This window comes from Cyprinus carpio, chromosome A11, assembly GCF_018340385.1.
Source record: "Cyprinus carpio isolate SPL01 chromosome A11, ASM1834038v1, whole genome shotgun sequence".
NCBI lineage: Eukaryota > Metazoa > Chordata > Actinopteri > Cypriniformes > Cyprinidae > Cyprinus > Cyprinus carpio.
In genome coordinates, this window is record NC_056582.1 from 3820363 (window position 1) to 3839330 (window position 18968).

At 36.7% G+C, this 18968-nt stretch overlaps 1 protein-coding gene across 1 annotated transcript in view; it reads right to left on the reverse strand.

Moving 5' to 3' along the window:
* Nucleotides 1-18968, reverse strand: part of timeless (timeless circadian clock) — a 75309-nt gene that overhangs the window by 33272 nt on the left and 23069 nt on the right. Inside the window, exons 9-14 of the mRNA XM_042765944.1 lie at nt 18471-18558; nt 18179-18355; nt 17874-18091; nt 17124-17227; nt 16770-16939; nt 11943-12062 (exon numbers count right to left, since the gene is read on the reverse strand). Of these exons, the coding sequence (XP_042621878.1) occupies nt 11943-12062; nt 16770-16939; nt 17124-17227; nt 17874-18091; nt 18179-18355; nt 18471-18558 (877 nt within the window). The remainder of the gene's footprint in view (nt 1-11942; nt 12063-16769; nt 16940-17123; nt 17228-17873; nt 18092-18178; nt 18356-18470; nt 18559-18968) is intronic.

Consider the following 18968-nt stretch of genomic DNA (forward strand, 5'->3'; position numbering starts at 1 on the left):
CAAAGAGAAAGGACAAATTGAATCATATGACCCCTTTAACATTAATGGGGTGGCCTATATTAAGACCTACTGTAATGCACAGATCTAATATGTTACATATCAGAAGTTTTTCCTCAACAGTTCCCCTATAGGTTCACTTAAGATATAACAGATCATGTTTGTGTGAATACTTAAACACTGTAATTCTGTGCATATTTATCAGCAACTCAAGAAAAGGAACTCCTCTCAGATGAGAAGCGAGTGGAGAAAAGGTACTCCTCTCAGAAAACATACAAATAAAGGTGATTAAACATCTAAAATTATTATTTGGAGCATTGAGATCGCTAGATGAGGGCTTAATGAAATCATTTTTGTAAAAATCTCAAAATGAAGGAAGCAACATTTCCTTACTTTAGCACAGGAAAACCAGTCTCCTCTTGGCTTATATCGAAATCCTCCGACATTATAATTAGTGACTGTTGTACAAATCCTACCTCTCCACTTCTAATTAGTGACTGTTGTTTTGTTTTGATCTCTCCCCTGTGCTTTCGCGTTTGTCACTTCTGAGTGGCGCATATGCAAAGCCGACCTCATATCCGCCCGGCACTGCTTCAGTGTACAACAGTGAGCGCAAGCAAGATTAAAGTGATTATTACATTTTTAATTATGGTTATTTTACCTACAAAAATGCATTGATTCGCTACCCCTAATTTAACTTCTTTTGGACTGATGCACAGCAACATCCACTGAGTGCCATAAAACAGCTTGAAAGATCAAAAGATAATTTTTAATATAACTAATAACTAAGAGTAATTTATGGGCTAATTTCCATTTTTGGGTGAACTAACCCTTTAAATAGGAAAATGTCAATAATGCAAAAAAGCACTTCATCACTGAATTCAGTTATGTCATCATTCAGCTCAGTTCAGTTTAAATAGTATCTGTGCAATCACGTTGATGATCTCGCTGGAAATCAAGTGTCCCCAACTAAGCAAGCCAGAGGTGAGTAAAACATTGAGCTTCATTTCACCAGATTCCTTTGTAAACAAGACACAGGGTCAACGCTAGATTTGCAGAGACCGAGATCAAAAAGCAATGGTGTGCCATCTAAATTGGATCCAACAGGAATAACACAGCACATTTCTGAGAGCAAAAAAAATATTTATACTATGTGTCACTACTGGTTTGTTAAAGATCGTTTGATATGTCCTAATTATGTGTATGTGTCTAACCAAAGTCACAGAAGGCTCCAACTATGAAGGACGTACCTTGTCAAACAGGCTAACAGAAAATTTGTTTACTATGCAAAACTATTATCCAATCATAGCATAGTGGGTGTTTACTTTCAAGTCTTCAATGCGACATGCCAATAAAAACATTTCTCGAGCCGGCCTCAAGACCAGGGTAGAAAATAGCTTATTACTTATTGATATTAATGTTTTTGAATGTAAAAACCATGCGTACATCATAAGTGTTATCTCTTCTACTCGTTAGTGCCATGTGTCTAACCATTTCTACTTCCAATCTGATCCAAATCGCCCAATGACCCATTGGAAAGCATATTTACACTGTTTGAATCGTTTCATATACCCCATATAATGCCATACAAAAAAAATACTAATTCTGTGAACAAGTGACCTATTTCACCCGCAGTTTCAGCGTCTATTCATAGTGTTGGGGGCAGGATGCTTTAGATCCTAGACCGTAAGACCGGAAGTTCCCCTTCTAAGGAACTCAACATGGGAACTCAAAGTGTCCCTCTAATGGACACTTTGGGGAATGCCTCCAGGGTGACCAGTGTCTGAAGCACGTGTGAAACAACAGCAATCTATTGGTCCACGTGGCCCGTGACATCATAGGCAGGTGCCCGGAAGTATAAAAGGGCACCTGCTAAATACGTACCCAGTTTGTGTTGTCTTCAGGGGCCATCTGTTGTAGCAGTGTGTACAATGTCAGTTAACCCAGATCAGCATTTCAAGAAGTGTGTGCCTCCGTGTCCTAGGTTTCTGACACCTGAGGACATGTATGTTATGTGCCTGGTGTGGAGCACGCGCGTTCGGTGGTTGAGGGCTCCAAAAACATGCATTGTGAGAAATTTATGATGCATAAGCTCCTATCACGATTGTCGCTTTTTTTTCGAGTTAGAAGTGGCAACCATCTGCAACTTGCAGGTTGGGTCCCGCCGCTGCCAAGGCACAGTGGAAACTCAGCTCATGGGGGATGCGGGTGGAGCTCTCTGAGAAGTTCAAGAAAGGTGTCTCTCTCTCAAAAACTCCTACCATGGGCTCAAGCGTGCATTGCGATCCAGACGTTTTTACATTAGAATCCTCAGAATCCAACAGCACACTGCTGGGCTCTTCTAGTCAGCATGGCGATGAAGAAGTTGATGTGGCTGGTGTTGATGATGATAGTGTGAGCACTGAATCGACATCAGCAACTCCCAGCCACGCATACTGGGATATTCTGGATGTAATGGATCACGCTTCTAAGCGTCTCTCTTGCTTGGGACTCAAGATTTGCCTAAACTGGCCATCTAGATGAGCGTTTTTTGGCCGGTCATGATCTTCTCGTCCCCATGAGTCTTCCGTTTCTCCCAGATCTCCCGGAGATTTCTAAATCCTGGGGGAAACCATAGTCCTTTCAGCTGCACCTCTTTCAACATGCCGACTATGCTAATCTTGAGAATGTGGATGAGCGTGGATATGAAGATGCCTCTTGTTGAGTCATCTTTAAAGACTCCTGCCTTGAATGACAGGGCGTATGTGGCAGTGGGCCAGGCTAGTGGAGCTTTGCACACCATGGCGGTGTTACAAGCTTATCAGGCTGATCTGCTTAAGGATTCGGATGAAGGCAGAGGTTTGCCCCCTGAGGCAGTTAAAGAGCTGTGGTGCACCACAAATCTGACTCTCCATGCCACAAAGCAGACTGCTGCTGCCACTGGAAGTTCAATGGCAGCGATGGTGGCTATGGAGAGACACCTTTGGATTAATCTTGCGGCCATCCGGAAGAAAGAGAAAAGTACCGAGAAGATTAGGCAAATAGTCTGGTGACGTAGGTCTGCGCGCGTTTCTCAATACAAAGTACGCTGATTTTGGACTTGCATCCTCGGTAGTTTGGACTTTGCGCATTTGACTCGGGAGTGTGATGACCGCGATGACACAAATCCGGTAATTCTGCAAACAGCAGCGTACTTGATAACATCAGTCAGCTCGCCTTGGCTACTGCAATTTTCCTCAATGTATATTTACAATAAAACGAAATAGGATATCAAATACCACTGCCTCCTTTCATTTTCATTTGAAGACAATAATAGCCACAGAAATGTGCTTAGTTTAGGGAAATGTGTATATATACAGCCATTACAATGAAACGAAATATTATATCAATTTGCCTTTTTATTTTCATTTTAACATATAGATAAGTTGAATACAGACCAAAGATTACCTGTTAGATTTACTCAAAACGAATTATATTTTATGTATAACCACTAAAGAGACATCAGAGCCAGCGGCACCAGGGTTTCTACAGACATGAACCAGTTAAATTTAAGACTTTTTAAGACCTTTTTAATACCACCTTATATGAAATTTAAGACCTAAACCTGTAATGTACATACACATTTTTATTACATTCATATATGTAATATTTAATGTGTTTAAATTAAAAAGAAAACAAAATATCATTGCTGTAATAAATGATATTTATTACTACGATACACAGTAAACTTTTAATGTCAGCAGACAATATTCCATACAAAATATCCCTGCAAAATAACTACATTACTGAGATTTTTGGTGGAGTAAACAATTTATTCTGAAGCAATATTTTCATCAGTGTTCTGTTCTATCAGCTTTTACATACTTAAATCTGCATATTTATTTACCTTTACAAAAGCCTATGTTTAACCTTTTTAGATGTATGCATCATATTTCATGTCAAATTATTACAATTTATCAATAAATTCAATATACACTATAGGGCTGCTACAAGGCAGATTAAATAATTTACACTGCAAATAAAAATAATTACAACTGCAATAAATAATGTTATTAGATTAATGTTTAAAATGCATTTATGAATATACAAATAAGAAAGGTTGAGGGGAAAATGCATACTTTCCAACATACTTCTCAACTAAACTACCAGTAAGTGCAGGCGGTAAGTCACTTAATGAGTGAGTCACTGAATCATTCATTCAACTGATTGAGTGTGTTATCACGCTGGTATCTTAAGGACTTTGGTGGACAGCTGACTCCTAAAGTTTTTGATATTCTTCATATTCTGTGTGGTGATCAAATAGAAATTAATCTTTTCTAATAAGTTTAAATTGATTTTTACCATTTATGGGCATTTTACCTTTATAAAGCCATTTTTTCTATAACTGTGCATTATCTTTTGAGTCAAAATCTTACATTTAATCAGTGAATTAGAATAATAAGACATTTGGGCTGTTATTAAGCAAATGAAATCAGTATCAACAAAATTCCTCTTTAAAATCCAAACATGAGCTGCACCTGAAGTGGCATTTAGAAGTATTTACATACTGTTTAATGCAAAACATGTATACAAATGCTTAAATAATCTGATATATTAAACAAAACATTGAATACTGATATTTAAAATAATAATAAAAGAAAAGAAAAGATACTTTAAATGTGAAATTAAAACCGCCAGCAGGTGGCAGAAAGTCACTGTTAATAAGTGAGCCATTGCGATTGAACCGAATCAATTAAAAGTGTGATTCATTCAGGAACAAAATGGCAACGCTGTAATGTTTCTCAAAGACGCAAAACAGCGCTGTGGATTTGTTTGGAATTATTTTGTTGGCGAAATATTGCATAAACAGGCGATATGGTGTCTAAAACGTAAGTCTCTTAATAAAACCTCAAGTTTATTGAACTGTTGTAAAAAAAAAAAAAAAAAAAAAAAAAAAATCATTATTACATTTGTATATAGTAATCTTGAAAGAATGCACTGTAAATGCGCAAGCGCACTAGACTTAACGTAATGCGTGCTTTGAATGTTTTTTTGTGTTGTCAGAATATTGAGCAAAATAGCTCACGTTTCCTGGTATTACTTAACTATATCATGTTATGAATAAACTAAACAATTTTAGTTTCTCCTGATTTTATGTGTTGGCCGTCACACTCATTTGTTCTGAAGTCTCTCACAAAGAGACAAACAGACAAACAGAGTGAGCCTCAGCGCGAACTTGTATTCTGTATTCTGCTAACATACTGCAATTCTCTGATGACGCAGTAACTTACCGCGGGGAAGAAAAAAATCTTCGGTCTGTCCAATGATTGTAAACAGTCATTAGGTCCATCAGACTTAATATATTAGTGGCAATGTGACCAAAAGAATCTGAATTTAAGACATTTTAAGACTTTTTAAGGTCTTATATTTGGAAAACATTATTTAAGACATTTTAAGACTTTTTAAGGACCCGCGGACACCCTGGGCACATATCAGAAGGACTAGCCGAGGTGAGGCTGCTCTCCGCGGATACATGATCACTGAGCTCCCGCTGATCGCGTGGAGCTGACAGTCTCCGAAATAGTTGAAACACATTTTTAAATAGGCGCTGTTTTTATAAATAAACCACAGATTTGAGTTTTAAACAACTATATTCTCGTCTGAAATACTATTAAAATTACATTATGACATAATAACAGAAATATTTTGAAAATGATCCGAATAAATGGTGGTTGAAATCACAGTGCTGCGTGAACTCAACCAATCAGCATGTTTAGCGCCCAAGTCCCGCCCCGAAAATTGCAGCACTTTGAAAAAGTAATACCTCGCCAGCAGGGACTTTCTAAGGGGCTTTTTTTTTTACCCGGAACTTTATTTAGTTCCTGGTTCCTGCGGTGGAAACACACCGAGTACCAGCCCAAAGTCCCTAGTTCCTGGGTAAAGTTCCTGCGGTGGAAACGCGGCTTAAGTGGGAGAATCTGTCTGGAGCTGAGGTTCACAGACAAGATCAAAAGATTAGTGTTGCTAACCACACCCCTCCTCCTTCTAGGAGTCGGCTGGGGAAGGCTAATGCTGACAGAGGGAAATAAGACCTCAGGGATGTGCTAGTTAAGAAATGCAGCACTTGTTTGTGTTCTGATGCTGGCGCTGCTTGATTCTCTTTCCCCCACCTCCCTCTGTGTTTTTTGGATGCTGCTTACATCAGGCTCCGATTTTGGACTAATGATGTTATGTTTCGCCTTGTTAAATCATTTACTGATGGTCCGAATCTTCCTCTTGTGAGCTTCTGGTCAATTAACACAATAGTTTGCTAGCCTGTGGGGCTGACTACTGTTTGTAGGTCTCCTTGAGCCCTCTCCTAGACAGTGCTGTCTCTTCTGCTAGGGTTGTAAGTAGATAGCCCACTCTCTGTGGTCTGGGTGATTTCAGCTGGTCCACATTGGGTGGCCTCTTCATATATACATAGTTATCTGAGGATATCTATGTGCCAGCTCGGTGGCTGCTCCCCTTCCTAGGGTCTTTGAGCAGCGGCTTCCTTGAGCTCTTGCCTAGACAGTGCTATACCTCCCTAACAGGGTTGTAAGTAGATAGCACACTCTGTGTGGTCTGGGCAGCCTGCAGGAAGGCTTTCTGGCTATCTAGGCGAGCTGTGTTTTGGTCTACAAGCCATCGTAAGTTCCTGAGGACATAACTATCTGAAGGTAGCCGTGTTAGCTCACCTGCTCGCTCCGGTCCATTTGAGATTCAGTAGCATCTCTTGGATTCATCTAGAGGCTTAATTTCAGCCCCTTGTGGTCTTGTGTATTTAGGGTAGTATTGTTCACATAGCATAGCTATCTGAGGATAGCTGTGTGTGTGTTTACCTGGATTCGGTTCCCTCATTTCGGCCAGCTTATGTAAGCGGCCTAGGATGTCAGTGGCTTGGCCCCTTTCTTAGGAGAGTTTGGTATATCACTTCCTTTGGTGCTCCCACCAGGCAGGGCTGGCATGCATCTCCACATGGTGTGATTGGATTTAATTCCCCAAAGTGTCCACTAGAGGGATGCAGCGTTGCGTTCCCTAGAAGGGGAATGTCTTGGGTTACCCATGTAACCATAGTTCCCCAAAAGGGAACGAGTCAGTGCGTCACCTTGTCATGCCTTTAGCCTGCCTGTTTATGTCTCCTTCAGACAACTGAATTGGGGACGTATTTCCGGGGGTTGGGGATTGTGGGGGCGGACACATACACAGGGTTATTTATAAAAAAAACAAAAAAAAAAACAGATTATTATTTGAAAATGATTTTCCTTTAAACTAACTAGTAACGTATCTGCCAGTTTACTACAGAAAACTACAGTTCAGTTCAATTAACAACAACAACAAAAAAAACATTAAAATGGTTCAAGAACTGGTAACTTAAACCGGGTTCGTACAGATACTGCTAAATAAAATTCAAGAACTTTCACTACTTTTTTGGTTTTCAAGGACTAAAATAAGATCTCACTTATCAATCAATATTGTTATTATCTTTCAAATTCTAATAAATAAACTAATAAAACAAAATTGTACAAATAAAATGCAGCATATCCAAAGAATGCAATGACTGTGGCAACTTCAACATTGGAAAAGATACTATTGCAAATTTATCGCTTTCCTTATTCAAACAGTTTTTTTTCCCCTCTCATGAACATATGATTGACCTGAAGAATGAAAGCTATATCATACCCTTGGAAATATATTGGAAACAATAGGGGTGTGACAATGCACTTAGTTGAGACAAAATGCAGATACTTGGTTCACTAGAATGAGACAACGTTTCAATACTTTAAGAAACTTTCAAATGACAAAATATTTGAAAGTTTTAATTATTATATTATTTTATATTTTACTTTTTGTCTTTTAATCACAAAAAGTAAAAATGCAATTGCATTTTGAAATGTTTTAACTAATCTAGGGATTAACTAATGCTTATTTTGCTAATCAAGTAATCTACTGATTATTACTAAGTGAATAATCTGATATTTTATAATCTGATAAGTCAAAACAGGCTTTAATATGACTATATTTATATATAAAATAGTGAAGAGGCAATAATAATTGGCCTCAAATAAAGTATCAAAACCAAGTACATTGTTTCATTGAGCAACACTGTTAAATACATTAATACATGTAATATGCTTATATAATAACAAATACCTGCAGAGGGCGCCAATGGCCTGGTGATGTTTCATGTGATTCAATGACGCTTAAATCCATTTTAATATCTGACCACATTTTGAAATCATGATGTACAATAAATTGCATATTTAGAAACATGTTAATGTATTCTCCTGTGTTGACATAGGTTTAAATGATTAACGTTACAAATCAAGTGAGTTTTCCCAGATGAACGTTAAGCAACCCAAACTCACTGCATATGCAGAGAAAGAGTTTAGCCCCTTTCACACATACAGTCTTTACTGGTAAATTACCGTTAGGAGATCATGTGTGAACAGGACCTTTTAAAAAATACAGGTAAATGCATTCTGGCAATCAGATCGTTTTATGGAGATGACGTGATTACTCTGAGCTGCTGTTGAGCTCTGCTGCTTTTTAAAATAGCTTTTCTATGTAAATATGACGCTAGATGAAAATCTTTGATCATTGTGCCTTGCAGCTTTTTCAGTGTGTCTCACTCTAGACCCAGGCTTCTTTTCCATTCATCAGCTGCGACTCTACAGCTGGATAGCCTACTATTATGCACATCTCGTGTTAAGAGCAAAAACTTCTGATTGGCTGGTCATGGTAGTTTGGTTGAGAGTGAAAGCTGTGTATCAACCATAGACTGTCCGTGACGTCACCCATAGACTCCTCAAGAGCGGTTTTGAAGCACAAAGTGTGCAGAGCGGGCCATCGCCATCTTGGCAACGCGTCACTGCGCGACTCTCCTGGATAATCGAAAATGGGCAAAAAGGCGGGAGCTGGTTGCTGAAGCCACGCCCACCTAGTGCTATGGCATTGTCAGCAGCGGCAATCCACCTGTCACTCACGTGGCCACGCCCTTAATTATGCAGAACTTTAAGGGTTAATATAATTTAAACAGATGAGTTATAAAAAATTCACCCCACTCACAGTTGTCATGAAGGGCAAAATTAGCTATATAGACCAAAATATTTTTTTGCACCAGGCTGTAAACATGTTTTTTCTGCTGTAAAGTTGGGCATTTTAACATGGGGAGTCTATGGGACTGACTCCCTTCTGCAGTAGCCTCAAGCGGCCAGTCGATGAATTACAGTTTTAGTCACTTCCTTATTGGCTTCACGAGAAAGAGCACGAGGTTGCCGCTCGGTATCAACAAGTGTTTTTAAATGTAGGACAACTATCTTTTTTTTTTATCCCTACAGAACCGGAGATCCGGCATGGTGCCGGAGAACTTTAAGCCCTGCTGATATGCAATGGAGCATCACTTAATTTCTCTTGTGTTTTCCTCCTCCTCTGTCTTGCTTTCAGAACTAGAACCACCTGAAGCCTCCCTGTAATGAGACATCACCCTCACAATTAGTGCTCTGGGTTTTGCAAGACTATTTTAAGACTCTTTCCATACATTTTAAGACCTCATCGCCACTCCAAATTTTAACCAGTTACATCAGCGACACTTTAACTTACATTTACTATAGGCCTATATTGATTGTAAGATAGCACAACTAAACAGATCCACTTTGTGACAGATCCTTATCAATACAACATAATTCAGAAGGGTGGGAACGAAGCACAAGATAATTAACTGAGTGACTAACCAATGCAACCCAAGAAACAAGAATTAGACCAATAAACAAAACAACTGACAAAACTTATTGAGGAGGGAAAACTAAGCTCTCCCAGCTTACGGGGCAATGAGTTCACATACTATATTCAAAAGATGTATTTGTAACATCAACTCTTATAACTCTCTGCAAACCATAGCTGTTTTGTGGAACACTTCTCATGACAAACATCTGACTGATCAGACAGTTTACCTGTGATTACGAAGTGCTTGATTTGATAGTCTCAGTACTGCACCAGATCAAGTGTGAATGATCATGGAAGGTAAAATAATGACAACTTTTACATCCTTTTAATTGGCGCAATTACCATGTCCCAAATATAAATAAGTCATTTCCATCCCTAAAATACATATTTTACAGTCACTATTATGCACATTTATCATAGATAGTCCATGTCCCAAATATAACAGTAAGTCACATTTCCCTATCCCTTTAAAATTACATATTTTTTACAGTTTCCACTATGTATTTATGCACATTTATCATAAACCCACTGCTCAGTCTAATTTTTGGGGCCTGGAGAAGTTTTGTCATGCCCTGACATTTGTGCTTTTTTTTCAGTTTCTTATAATATCTAAATGGCTAAAGTCTAATCTCACTGTAATCAGCACAAACTAGGCTATAATAATATGTGAGCAGCATGTATGTACATGATTGTGTGTTTTTTGAGAAAAAAAAATGTATGCGTGGTTAGTGAAAACTAAAAATGTTAAATCACTTGAAAAAGGCAATAAAACACATACAGAAAATTGGTTCCCAAGGAATTTTGAGAACTGGAGCTTGTAGCCTAGAATTTTTTTTTTTCTAAATGATGTGAAAATCATCTTGTTTACTCACTTACAGAAAACAATATATTGATTTAAATTTTCTAAGACACTTTTTTTTGTTGGTAAAAGTCATATGCGAGTAGGCGTCAACTATCATGAATTCACACCTGAGAAGACAAAGGCTGCATAATGAGCTGCATAATGAGCCATTCAGTCAGCTGTGTCACCAAATAAATGTATATAATTTTATGTTTGTAGTTTATTTAGAATATATTTAATTATCCCACAACATAATTTAATATTCACTTGTGAGTGCAGTTAAACAGTGTATTAGGGACAATCAAAACTGATCACAAACTGAATTTTTTGCATCATTACTCCATCACACTATCCTTCAGAAATCCTTTAACAATCTTATTTTCTACAAAAAAAAAAAAAAAAAAACATTGTATTATTATCATTATTATTATTATTATTATTTATGTTGAAAAGAGCTGAGAATTTTTTTTTCAGGTTTTTTAGGGGGATAAAATTGAAAGAAAGCAATTGTTACATTTTGTTACAGTTACATTTATTGTTACATTTTGAATGGTATAGTATTATATTGAAACTTCATAATATTTCACTTGATTACATTTAGTCAGAATTGTAGTTTGGAAAAAGTCTTTGGGAAAAGTCTAACTAGTAAAATGTTTACTGTAAAACCCGTCAAGTACAAGTATGTAAATAAATAAAAAAGAGACTTACTCATGTTTATGATCTCTGCTGAGTAAAGTGCTTCATTCTTGTTTCTGAGGAAATCCAAATCTCAAATCCTCACCACATCACATATTTTTGGGGTGAATTATCTCTTATTCCTCTCATCGCGAAGCAAACAGTAAAAATAAAAAAAACTTGAAGAACAGTTCGCTGCGTTGTTTCTGTTGTGTGGGCGTATTCAAAAGCCGCGCGCTTAAGTGAAACATTTGTTCTCCAAAAGCGCGCTCGGCGCGGGGGGCGTGGTCGCATTAGAAGAAAAATGAAGGGAGACGTGAAAAACGGACATCGCGTTGTTTTTCATATGGATACTTTATCACAGAATATTTGTTTTCAGCAGCACTTGTTTAGTTTAAAAAAGTAGACATGTCAGGCTTTCTATAGATTCTCTCTCATGTCTCTTCGTTGAGTATTCACGGAGTTACAGTTCTTTTAATGACCTGTAACTGAAGATCAGCGCAGACAAAGGCTGCAGACAGCACTCCTTGTTTGTTATCTTTATTTTATAAGAGTTTTTGTTGTTATTATGTCTGTATACAAAAAAAAGAGACACAGATTTCGATTGATGTATTGCTCTTATCTGTACTGCTCAAAACGATGCTCTCTTTTCGGGGCTATCAGGAGAAAATACCCCTAAATATCATCCCCTTTTTCTTTCTGTTACTGATTTTCTATAACTTACCTGAAAGCCAGATTCTCTGAGTTCTTGAGACACAATTTGCCATGTCTGCTCCAGGTCTTCAGGTGTGGGTTCTGTCTGAAGGGTCTTCTGGCTACGTTTCCTTCGTTTCACTCTTTTTTTCTAAACATCACAAAAACAAATATATTTTTTGTACAATCCTTGGAAGTAAAATTTCAAATTTCAACACTACTACCAAAACAAAAAATAAATGATAGATAGAAAGATAGAGATTTGTAAACATCTGTTGTTCTTTTTTTTTTTTTTAAACATGTAAACGTGCTGTGTAGGGATGTAACGATTCACTCAACTCACGATCCGATTCGATTGGAGGGCCCTATACAGGGCTCCAGACTGCAACCAAATGGGCACATTTTGTGACCATTTTTTCTGCCGGTGCGACCAATTTTTGTGAGCAGTCACACTGGTGCAACTACCGCGTTGCCCAACTCATACGCGCTGCCATTTCTTTTGCGCAAAGAAAACATCAAACGCATAAACAGCGAAACTAAACCATGCTACGTTTCAGTGACGCAAACAATCTTGTCCGAGCTTTAATCGGGAGCCAAAGTTGATTTTGTGACGCTGTTACTGCACAGATGCAACAGTGCTGCGAGATCCAGTGAGAAGGGTTTGAATTCGCCGCACAATGACAAGGTTGCTGTGAGATTTACTGAGAAGCATTCAAATTCTGCAGAGAAATCTGTTATAAACTGTAACCATGGTGTTGTGGTAGACGAATGCATTACATTTCAGCATTTGTACAACCTTTTGAGAGAGAAATTCAAGCAATTTTCAATGACTTTCAAGCATTTCAAACAACTATTTCCAGTAAAATGTAAAAAAAAAAATACATCAAATCACAATTATAACCAGTAGACAGCAGCAGAGCAGCACTTATTGGCTTATTAGTCATCAATTTCTACTTTTTCTCTATATTTTAAAATGATAAAAACACTAATATAAAATATAAAATCATCAAGAAATCAGATTTTGTCAGAATTTTACACTTGATTTGATTTATTTTATTTTCACTACCAAAGCATAAAACACAATATTATACCTTTCACAAAAAAATGTGATGGAGAATTGTCGAAAAACCCTCAAGGGGCTTAATTGGTGGCAATATCCATAGAAAATTTTATTAATAAATTAAAAACATATTCTAAAACATTTTATCAAACAGTGTAAAATTGGGATTAATACACAAACCCATAAGGAAAATTCAAACAACTTAATAACAATTTTACTCTCTGTTTAAACTGTTCTTTAGAAACCTCAATAAGTGATGTGGGAAGACTGTTCCATACCTTTGACCCTCTATATAATACACTAAACTGTGTTTGAGTCGTACGAGAGTAGGGAGGCCTGATAAGACAACCACTACGAGTTGGATACTGATGAAATTCATTATTAAAAATAAAAATATTACAAAGATGCTGGGGAAATAACTGTTATAGAACTATAAACGAATAAAGCAATTTGAAGTTGATTTACTTGATAAACAGTAAGAATACTTGCCTGAGTAAACAGTGATTGGGAAGGGTGACTACGATTTACACAAAATATTATTCTTAAAGCTCGCTTCTGAAGTCGAAAAATAGATTCCAGTTTAGTTGGGTGGGTACTAGCCCAACATTGCAGTAATTTATATATGGGTACAACATTGAGTAATACAACATGACTGAAACTTTTTGTTAATCAGGTGCCGTATTTTACCTAATATACCAACTACTTTGGATATTTTTGTACTTGTGGCACTAATGTGTGGTTTCCAAGATAAAGAGTCATCTAGTATAACACCGAGGAAACGAGCAGATCTAACATTGTTAATGGAGATATCATCAATTTGAATTTTCATTGAGGAATTAAGTGAATCAGACTTGGTACCGAACAATATAAAATTTTTATATATATAACAATATATAACTTTTTTTTTATGTTTAGTGACAGTTTGTTTGACTTGAACCAAGTAGATAACTTATCAAGTTCTTCATTAACTACTTTTATTAAAATTTCAGGGTTTTTATGGTAGTAAAATACACTTGTATCGTCTGCAAATAAAATTTTAGAGAGTTTATTGGAGACATTTGGGAGGTCATTAACATATAATAAAAATAACAAGGGACCCAAGATGGATCCCTGTGGTAAACCACACTGTAGAGGAAGGGCAGGGGATTCTGTCCCATTATAGTTGACAGTTTGATACCGATCTGAAAAATAACTAGTGAACCAAGAGTAGTGATTTATTCCGTATACTGTAATACGAAAGTTTTTTTTAACAGAATGAAATGGTTAACGGTATCAAATGCTTTTGAGAGATCCAAAAAAATACCTATAGTTTTCTATCTTTTGCTTTGTACAGCTCAGTCAAAAAATGGACAAGTGCCATATAAGTGGAATGGTGTTTCCTAAAACCATATTGGTGTACATATAAAATATTATTTTTGTCCAAATGTTGGATTAGTCTTGCATAAACAAGTTTTTCAATAATTTTGGACAGGACTGATAACACAGAAATTGGTCTATAATTGTTAAAAATAGCATGATCTATAAACTGGTGTAATTTTTGCCATTTTCAACTCTACAGGCACAATTCCTTGGTCTAGGGAAAGATTAAAAATATGGAGTAATGGCATAATGATATCAGGGTAAATAACTTTTAATAATTTACTTTCAATCATATCATGTCCGGGTGAACAGTCTTTTAAATTGATAATTATATCTCTGATCTCTTCTTCGGTAACCGATGTAAAGTTAAAAGCCTCAGAAATTGGCAAATTCATATATTCTAGTGGTCCAAAATGACTAGATGGAATTTTAGAAGCTAATGTTGGACCTACATCAGAAAAAAAGGCATTAAATCTTTAAGCAATTAATTGCGAATCTGAAACAATAGTATCGCCAATCTTAAATGCATTTGGTAACTGCTTTTTAGAATTTTTTTGTTGAGAATACAATTGATTGTTCTCCACAAGGAAGCTGCATTATTTTTATGTTCAACTAATTTCTTATTGTAATAGTGGGTTTTTGCTCCTCTTATATCATGATTTAATCTGTTTCTGTATTTTTTAAATTGCAACAGATTAAATGGAGTAGGACAAAGAAGACATTTTTTATATAATCTATTTTTGATTTTCAGGGACTTTATGATAGCTGGAGTTATCCACGGTTTGGACAATTTGCGTTTCAAAGGCACTGATTGGAGAGGAAAACATGAATCAAAACTCCACGGATGGAGGCGTTAGGCACAATTACCAGCAGCCTTGGCAGCATCTTTCATGAAATCCTGGAGGAGAGCCAAGTATTACCTGTTCCTAAGATAACCACAAGTGCACAAATTTAAGTGGAGACCTACCTCAGTGAGGCAAATATTCCACGGTCGGACAATCCCTTAGACTGCCCTCCCTGGCAGCCACGGCAGCTAAGTTGATCTGTGCTCCCAGCCCAAGTGTAGAGAGTGAGAGGCTCTTTAGCACAGCCTCAAATGTTATTGATGAAAGGAGGAGCAGGCTGACGTCGGAGACCGCTGAAAAACTAATCTTCCTGAAGAAGAATCTGCCCCTCATGGTTATTTGAGCAAGCATAAAACATGTTCAAGAGCTTTGTTACAGAGAAACGGCACCTGTGAAAGTGATTTTTTATTTTTATAAGTGTTAAAAATAATGCTGCTAGGTCAGTGAGGTCAAGGTTGAGGTTTAAACTGTTTAAGCTCAAGGTAAGGTTTAAACTGTTTGTCAATGTTATGTTATTTATTTGGAATGTAATCATGTCTTTCAGTGCCTTTTTGTTGATAGTTTTGTATTTATTTGTTTACAATGCTGAATGCTGCTGTTTAAATTGTTTTAACTTTAAACCTGTTGGTAGCTTTAAGTACTGAAATACCTGTATTTTTATTTATTTATTTATATTTATTTTTGTAGTGTTTGAATAATGGTGTGGCAGTCTTTCATAATCAACTGTTGTTGTGGACTATATACTGGAGAAGTATTTGTTCTCCATTTGAGTGAGATGTTTTTAGGTGGCTAATTGAGCAAAGTGCTTCCATTTATTTTATTATTATTATTAGTTCAAGAATAAAATAAAAATATCGGATTGATATCTGAATCGGCAAATAGCCAAAACTGCGGCATCGGTATCAGAAGTGAAAAAGTGGTATCGGGACATCCCTAATATATTATATTTTATATTTTTGGAGGATATTTCATTACAATTTTTATTTGTTGAGGAATTATTGGTCATATGTGAAAATGTAATCTGTCTGCTAACATGAGAATGTTTTGAAATGTTAAAAACATCTTGATTGCTGTTAAAGATAAAGTTAAAGTTATATTACACAGTCCAATTCAAGAAACACAGATGGAAATCTTTATAATAAATATATTTATACAAATTGAAAGGTTTTTTTTTTTTTTTTTTTTTTTTGTGGCCCCTGTCTGCATTGGTAAAAAGTAGTGTTTACTATACTTCTTATAGGTCTTGCATAATGTGAGTGAAAATCAATTTGTGTTTTCGGTGTCTGATGGTGTTGAAAATGTTAGTGATGGCAAGGTAAAAAGCACATTTTGATAAAATAAGAGAGAAAAGTTGAAAGGCTATATAAAAGTATAGATCAGTAGATTAGTACATGTAAGATACATAAATGAACTGAACCCCCAATTGCTCCCCGGACGCTGGAGCAAAATGGCTGCCCACTGCTCCGGGTGTGTGTTCCCTGCTCACTGCTGTGTGTGTGCACTTGCATGGGTTAAATGCAGAGCACCAATTCCGAGTATGGGTTACCATACCTGGCAAATGTCACGACTTTCTTTCTTCAGTCTCAGTTCTCACCTGTACTACCAGACTGTTTCGACCCTTGCAGAATCTCTCCAGCATCTTCAGAAACAGATGTGTGGACTCCACCAGATCTCTGAGAAATGAGCGTGGCTGCATTCGCTCATCATATTTACGTAGGAGAGTCAGAAAAATCTCCCTGAACTCCATCAGATAAAAGATATTACCTGCACCAACCAAAAACAAACAAGTGACAGATGAGGAACAGAAATATGGGTATACTACCTTAATATTAAAACGAAACTCAGAGGAAAAAGAAACATTTCTAACTGTGGCAATGATCAAATCTATTATTTTAAAATAAGCAGAGAGAGATAAGTAAAAAAATAAAGTGAAAAAAAAAAAACGTACTCTTTATGACATTGGAACTGTGTTGGATGTTTACATCCTTTGAGCGATCCATTTCATTTACTGTCAGCAGCAGTTCCTGATACGCCTTCAGAGCCAAGTGCATCCTGGAGACAGAAAATAATCGATTAATATGGTAATACTTTAGAATAAGGTTCCATTAGATAATGTTAGTTAACTACTTTAGTTAACATGAACTAAGCAAGAACAATCCTTCTACAGCATTTATTAATCTTAGTTAATGTTAATTTCAACATTTACTCATGCATTATTCAAATCAAAAGTTGTGCTTGTTAACATTAGTTAATGCACTGTGAATTAGCATGAACTAACAATGAATAACTGTATTTTCATTAACATCAACGAAGATTAATAAATACAGTAATAAATGTATTGTTTATTGTTTGTTCATGTTAATTAATACATTAACTAACATTAACGACTGAAACACCACTAAAAAATATTACCATTAATATTAAGTGGGCTTTGCTTCACTAAGCTATATTAACTTTTTTTAAATGGTCAAATATGAAGATGTTGGTTCTTATTGGTTCAACAAGACTTAGTTTCTTACATGAAAGTTATGTTAGGGGAAAATAAAAAGAAGAAATTTTTTAATAGCAATTTTTAATCACAAATGACAAATAGGCAGTTTCCTATTGCTCAGTTCAGTTCACTTTTTTCCAATTTAAGCAACAACATAGTTCACAGTTCTCAGAAAAAGCTTTAACCATCAGAAATTACAAATCCAACCTGCGAGACCATGATGTGGCATCTTTCCGGTCAGTGAGCATCATCTCATAGTAGTTGGTGATGTTCTTCTCAATGAAATGAAAGGTGCGGTTGGATATGGTCTCAGACACCACATCCGGTCTGAAGTTCTGATGACGGTTAAAGGCCATGAAGAATGTTATAGCCCAAAGATAGTATGTCTCATCATGCTGCTGGGCCCGTTCACGGATCAACCCCTCCTGCTCAAAAAACAAGGTATATGATGGGGAAAACTCATCTAGACAGAGACATTTGAGTTTCAGTGATATAGATGTGGTCTTATTCACCTTCACAAGGTACATAAGTCGATTATAGCAGTTCTCCAAAAAGTCGATGCAGAACTCACGCAGGAAGAGACGAACATTCAACGCTGAGCGTCGTTGGTTCTCTGAGTCTTGAGCCATCTGTTTGCGTTTAGGTACACGCCTCGTGGGCTTACCCACATCATGAGAATAGTTCTTAAACTTTAGATTTAAGACAAAAAAAAAAGTTAATAAAACTGAGGTGGTCAAATGTTTTTTTTTTTTTTGTAGACCTTTACAATTTGAAAAAGTTTTCACGTTTTAAAGTGATACTTACATTGTGAAGTCCTTGGTGAAAAATCACATCTTTCTCCCCAATAGCCTTCAGTCCTTGAATGACATAGGAGCCACGGAAACGAGAGTGTCTGGTAACAAGAGACAAAATTAGAAGAGTACGTGCAGATCGCATATATGCCTTGAATTGTGTTTGCACTAATTAAGTTAATTTGTCCACAAGGTGGCAACACTGGCCCGGGCCAGCCGAAGAAGAAAAGGAAGAGATGCCAACAGTGCCAAGTCTGCGGTTTTCCCGCTTAATTGGGCTACTTTAACAATGATTCAAAAAGTTGAACCCCACAAAAAAATTTTGAAGCTACTCCAATAACATGGTATTTATCCCCTGGAATGTGAATTTAAGCAGGGGAACCCCACAAAAAAAATTTGATTTTTAACTGGGGACCCCCTCGAAACGCGATTGGGCTAGTTTTGGGCTTGTTTTGAGTAGCGTTGGGCGGGTTTTCTTGTGAAAACCTGGCAACAACTAAAATCTACCAGA